General features: G+C 36.1%; 1 protein-coding gene across 6 annotated transcripts in view; it reads right to left on the bottom strand.

Annotated features, from left to right (window-relative positions):
• Positions 1 to 5,111: 5,111 nt before the first annotated feature.
• The window catches only part of LOC123537158 (troponin T, skeletal muscle-like), a 44,636-nt gene continuing 43,026 nt past the window's right edge, over positions 5,112 to 6,721 (bottom strand). For all 6 annotated transcript variants that reach the window (XM_045320737.2, XM_045320738.2, XM_045320740.2 and 3 more), the window contains one exon: positions 5,112 to 6,395. Coding sequence is in view for 1 of the 6 variants with exons in the window: in XM_045320741.2 (XP_045176676.1) it covers positions 6,394 to 6,395 (2 nt within the window). In the remaining 5 variants the exon portion in view is untranslated. The remainder of the gene's footprint in view (positions 6,396 to 6,721) is intronic.

The following is a 6,721-nucleotide window of genomic DNA, read 5'->3' as shown; positions in this document are numbered from 1 at the left end:
TATTCAAGGCCCGCTCTCACAAACCAGTTAATTTATTACCATCCTTTTTAGTGATTGCAGTATCGGCTGTCATGGCGAACATTTTTGTTTTCATCGATATATGTGTGCGGTCCGTATACGGTGATGCTTTTTTTAGTACAAATAAAATAACCGAAAATTGTTTTGAACGTATAGCGCCAGTGTATATTGACTTGAAAGTCTGAGATATGCAGTGGTATGGGCTGACTTTTATAGTCTTAAGTAAATAATATATTTCCGTCTTAGCCGTGACAACTGAACAAGTGTTGCAACCAAAGTAAACGCGGGCAGGACTACGGCGGCCGAAATTATCAATATGTAATGGCCCAAGCTGAAGTCGAAGTGGAACTACAGATATGTCTACTTATTATGGGCATTTTATGCAGTGTTAACGATTAGTGATGCGACTCCCCATCTGAAAACAAGGTAAAGTGGACATGACAGTGTTTCTTTTGAAGCAGTGAAGTGGAAATTCGGCTTGAAGGTGTCAATCACATTTGAATTTTTCATTTATAGTATATCCCGTTAGAGTTTTATTTAAGGAACAAAATGACCAATTTCATAGAGTTAGATCCCTTGACCTTTGACATATAGAGTCGGTTTAAGAGCTGTGCACATCGTATCATCGCCATCTACCTATATGCCAAGTTTAACGTCCCGTTTTTTTCCAACTTGAACGGGTGTATAAATACTTGGTCCCTAGTGTTAACACGTTATTTTTCTTTCATTTGATCAAATAATCCCGTTTTTATCCGAGTAGATTTTGAATTTTGTAGTAAAGCAGAACCACTTAAAGAAATTTGAGATGGATCCATGCAAGGAATTCTCTGACCAACTTTGGTGAGAATCCATTGATCAGTTCATCAGCAGATTTGTTTCAAGTTTCTTTTCCTGTTTTAGCACAGCTGCTATGCTCTTTAACAATCAGAATGTTTTAACACTCTTAGTACAGATCAATTCGGATCCATCAAGGAGCGGTACATGAGAAAGTCATCAAAAGGTTTTTCTCTATTTTTTTTTTAGCTCTAGCGGCCCCTAAACGAACCCATTTGTCCCCATTTGAACTAAAATGAAACAGGACCTTACAATAATGCGCCAGACCAAATTTGAGAAGATCCATCGAGTGGTTTATGATAAGTTGTTTATAGGTATTTCTACTGATCATTACTTTCGCAGGAGATGTTTACGTAAATTTTGGAAGATGGACGCCGAAACATACACCTATACTGAAAGCTCACACTGAACTTTTGTAGGACGACGATCAATCAGACGTTTTTTCTTGCTCTTGCAGCCCTTTAATGGGACCAAGCGCCCCAATTTTAATAGAAGAGGCCCAAATGGGCCCAAGTCGCTCACCTTAAGAATACTTTTACCATCTGACTTTGCTTCTAGATAGGTTCTGTGAAAATCCTTTCAGTTGTTCATTAAAACAAGTTATGTAAAGTTGTTTTATTTTCTATATTTTTCTGTCACACACTAAAAATGCATAACCATCACATGAAATCTTTTAAAGGTATTTTCATTTTAACTCAAATGGCTCTTAAAAGGACACAAATAATCCCATTTGAACATTTTTGGCATAAGACCTTATAATGATGTTACAGACCAAGTTTGAAGAAGACCCATTAAGCGATTCATGAGAAAAAGTACTTTACAAATATTTCTATTTTAAGCTCTACTGGCCCCTAATAAGGGCCAAGTGCACCAACTGAAAACAAGAGGACCATGATGGTCCTGAATCGCTCAACTGTCCCCACATGACCCAGTTTTGAACTGCGTATGACGTCATTTTTTCTATTATTTGACATAGTGACCTAGTATTTGAGCTCATGTGACCCTTTCGAACTTGACCAATATATTATCAAGGTGAACATTGTGACTAATTTTCATGAAGATCCGTTGAAAAATAAGGCCTCTAGAGAGGTCAAAAGGTTTTTCTATTTTTAGACCTAATGACCTAATTCTTGACCGCATGTGACCCACTTTCGAACTTGACCTAGATATCATCAAAGTGAACATTCTGACCAACTTTCATGAAGATCCATGGAAAAATATGGCCTCTAGAGAGATCACAAGGTTTTTCTATTTTTAGACCTAATGACCTAGTTTTTGACCGCACCTGACCCAGTTTCGAACCTGACCTAGATATCATCAAAATGAACATTCTGACTAATTTTCGTGAATATCCATTAAAAAATATTGCCTCTAGGGAGGTCACAAGGTTTTTCTATTTTTAGACCTACTGACTTAGTTTTTGACCGCACGTGACCCACTTTCGAACATGGCCTAGATATCATCAAGATGAACATTCTGACCACTTCTCATGAAGATCCATTGAAAAATATGGCCTCTAGGGAGGTCACAAGGTTTTTCTATTTTTAGACCTACTGACCTAGTTTTTGACGGTACGTGACCCAGTTTCAAACTTGACCTAAATATCATCAAGGTGAACATTCTGACTAACTTTCATGAAGATCCATTGAAAAATATGGCCTCTAGAGAGGTCACAAGGTTTTTCTATTTTTAGACCTACTGACCTAGTTTTTGACTGCAGTTGACCCAGTTTCGAACTTGACCTAGATATCATCAAGATGAACATTCTGACCAACTTTCATAAAGATCCCATGAAAAATGTGACCTCTAGAGTGGTCACAAGCAAAAGTTTACGCACGGACGCACGCACTGACGACGGACGCTGCACGATCACAAAAGCTCACACTGTCACTTTGTGACATGTGAGCTAAAAAATGGTAAAGAATCTTACAATGAAGCTCCAGATAAGGTTTGATGAAGACCCATCAAGCGGTTCATGAGAAGTCATTTCTATTTCCTAACTAGTGGCCCCTAAAAGGGACCAAGTGTCCGCTCTCTACCCCCCCCCCCCCCCCCCACAACAAATTTTGGAGAGGACCTTATATTGATGCTACAGACCAAATTTGATGAAGATCCATCTAAAGGCTCATAAGAAGAACTAATCTGAGAGAGGACTTTATAATGCTACTACAAACTATGTTTGATGATCATGAGAACAAGTCGTTTAAAGGTATTTCTAATTTTAGCTCTATTGACCCCTAAAAGGAGCCAAGTGTTCTATTTTGTATAAAACTGGGAAAGGACCTTATAATAATGCTAAACCAAGTTTGATGAAGATCCATCTAGTGGTTCATGAGAAGTCTTTTAAAGATATTTCTATTTTAAGCTCTAGTGGCCCTTAAAAGGGGCAAAGTGCCCCCATTTGAACAAACTTGGGAGAGGGCCTTATACTAATGCTACAGACCAAGTTTGATGAGGATCCATCATGTAGTTCATGAAAAGTTCTTCAAAGGTTGTTCTATGTTTAGCTCTGGTGGCCCCTAAAAGGTCCAAGGTGAACCTTTGAACAAACTTGATGCACTCCATGCCAGGATGCTACTGACTAATTTTGGTGTAATTCTGACCAGTAGTTTCAGAGAAAATGTTTAAGTAAAAATGTTGACGATGGACATCCGACTAGCCACCTGTACTAATAGCTCACCCTGAACAAAGTTCAGGCAAGCTTAAAGTGGGAGAGGGCCTTATACTGATGCTACAGATCAAATCTTATGACAACCAATCTATAGGTTAACAACAAGAAGTGGTTTAAAAGTACTTCTAGTTTTAGCTCTAGCGGTTCCTGCGAAGTCATTTATTTATTTTTTAGTTCCGACAGCCTCTAAAATAAGTCCCCTATTCAATGCCAAGAGTGGTCCTTGCCTGGATACTACAGACCAAGTTTGGTGTAATATCTGACCAGTGGTTTCCAAGGTGTTTGATTAAAAATGTTGATTTATGCCGGACCATGTGCTTATACTTAAAGAGCACTCTAAACCTTTTTGGTTCAGATGAACTAATAAAAGAACACACAAAAAGCCCACTGGCTCACACTGGCTTAGGTGTTCTAAATGGGACTCTGTGACCTGTGAAATCATTAATATTCATGAGGGCAGAAGACTCCATCAAATTTAACAAAAAGTAAAATTCCATGTTCAAAAGATGAAATCCACAAATTCATTTCCCCATGAAATAGCCATTCCGACCACAACCTAAAACTTTCCACCAAAAGTAAACAATTTTACGGCACAGAACAATACACAAATACAATCCTACAAATGCCAAAACTAAAGTATATAATACCAAGCGACTTATACCCCAGGATAACGTTTTGAAAAGTTAAATATTATTTATTCACCTTGGCTTTTCAAAACAACTATTTTTTTATACTATAAGAACTATACCCTAGGCAATTTTCTGTTACTTAAAGTTAACTTGTCTGAGATAATCCTGATAAAGTGACTTTCTTAAAAACACACCCCAATGGACATGGTCATAGACAGAAGATCTTGTCCAAACTTACTGCATATAACTACGCAGTAATTAATGTTAATATACACAAGGGTGGTATCCCAGAATTCATATGTCACATACATGAACACTTCATGATAGTATGATGAAGTGTATCATTGTGATGTAGTTTGCTGCATAAATTTGAGAGGAGCAGTGAGTAATCGGTACCTTATCCAATTGAGGAAATTATGTCAGGAACATCTGCCCCTTATAGTGATCATAAGAATGAAATTTTCATTTAAATCTATTTTACTAGACTAGTACAAATGTATCAGACCCAGAAACTCAAGTAGTACAATATTAATAATGCCAGTGAACATAGAGGGCATTACCTTGAATGACCCTTGAAAAAACAAGGAGCCGAGTTGTGTATGACCCAAGATGTCTTGAGGTTTTAAGGTGAAGATCACATGAAGGTCAAGGTCATCTATATACAGGTCAGTTTGTAGGTCGTGCCAAAAGGATTGTCGAGTGTGAGTATGAACAAATCGGGTCATTAATGTGCACTGTAGGCAATGAGGCTCGTACAGACGGACAACAGACAGTTCAATCGCTATATGCCCAGGGGCATAATGTCATGCCACCTACATGCTATGATCAGGTAAACCTTGTTTTGTTTTAAAAATTGCTAAACTTTCTCCCAAATTCATCATTTTATGTTACCTAATTTGCAGGATACTCAACCTAAGCTCGGCTCCAGTCAGTGAACTTCAGTAATGTAACAACAAAAGTTAAGAAAGGCAGCAATTTTATTTCAAATACTGGGTTTTAAATAAGGCACACTAACTTTATAAACTACAGGCAAGCTCAGCATCTATAGTCTTCTTTCTTCTTAAAGTCAGGTTATTAATAAACATGTATATTTCAGACCAAGCCATTTGATTCTGTATGAAAAACGCAAACTAAATCTAAAACTTTCATACAATCTGAAAGACCTGTATTCAGTTTCTATGAAAGGGTACTTTTTTAAGTGTTATTTCAAATGTTAGCCATTGTTCTTTTTCACATTATCGAAAGGTCTGCCTTGACAAAATATACAGGTTGTTAGAAAATATAATACAGCCTTGGAATTTGTCATCACCCTGATCAGTTGATAGTTTATTAACCTGAATAAAGTTTTACAATTTTCAAACTAAATACAGAGCTTTTTTCCCAAAAGCAGCGAAAAATTAGACATTATTTCCAATCATATAACTCTATCATACATCACATTTACACACAAATATGGTTTTATATACATGAAAGTATATATGTGAATAAATACATTTATATAATACATGAACATTAATAAGGTGCCAAGGGTCAAAAGAAATATATTGCACATGATTTAAACAGAAATCAGTAAAACATTTATATAAACACGAGAAGAAAACAAAAAACCTTAAATACATTTTTCTCAATTCAACAAGAAATGTATTCTATAAAGTCCTTGAAGCAAATGAAGAAATTCTGCAGCAAAGTTATATATAGCATGGCATTTTTCTTTCTTAAATTTTGTAAAATGAAGAAATTCTGATGTAAACTTTGACGATTGTACAACAGTGCAGTGGAGAAAATTCTAACCGCAGATTTGGTAATATCTGCAAGGATTTTATTCAAAGGGAGTGAACTCAAAACACGTGAATAGCATTAATAAGCAGCTTTGTCTACAACAGAGTTACCAGCCCTGAATCTCTTTCCAGCACAAATAAGACTGTAGTAATCTCAAAATAAAATGGATGCAAACAATACCAGAAGTTCTGACTGATCTTTCAGCAAATGAATTTTACTATTTATGAACCCAAAATGCCATGCTACTGAATGGTGTCAATACAAAAAGCTAAAATCCATTCTCTTTAAAGCAGTCATTCATTTTGTTACCAAGTTTTCTCTTCTTCAAAGTTTAATATAAACACTATAGAAGCTCTTTAACTATGTTACATGGAAAGTTTGTTTTTTCTCAGGTGATTCCATTTCCATGACGACAGCTTTATGTGTGAAGCAGGTGCGAAAATTGGAGGAAAAACACGAAGACTCTGCAAGTAGAAGAACATATAGCATACGTTTATGGTTAAACAATGGGACAACGAAGAATTTTTAAACAGAATTTTAACAGAAATTCATGAAGTGTCACACAGGCCTCTGTTTTACAACATCAAAATGATAAAAACATTTTACTTGGAATGAATCTGAAGTCTTAAAGCAATCTATCAAATATATTCTTTCCATCTAAAGAGAAAATCTTTCATATAAAACCTTCAGTGACCAGGAAACAACTGAGAAAAAAATGCATTCCTCACTTAGCCATTAATGTATGAAATGACAACTATTTTTGCTGTTTATATTAGAATTTTATATAGAT

This window comes from Mercenaria mercenaria, chromosome 17 (assembly GCF_021730395.1).
Source record: "Mercenaria mercenaria strain notata chromosome 17, MADL_Memer_1, whole genome shotgun sequence".
NCBI classification, from domain to species: domain Eukaryota; kingdom Metazoa; phylum Mollusca; class Bivalvia; order Venerida; family Veneridae; genus Mercenaria; species Mercenaria mercenaria.
This window is presented reverse-complemented; position numbering and strand designations above follow the sequence as displayed.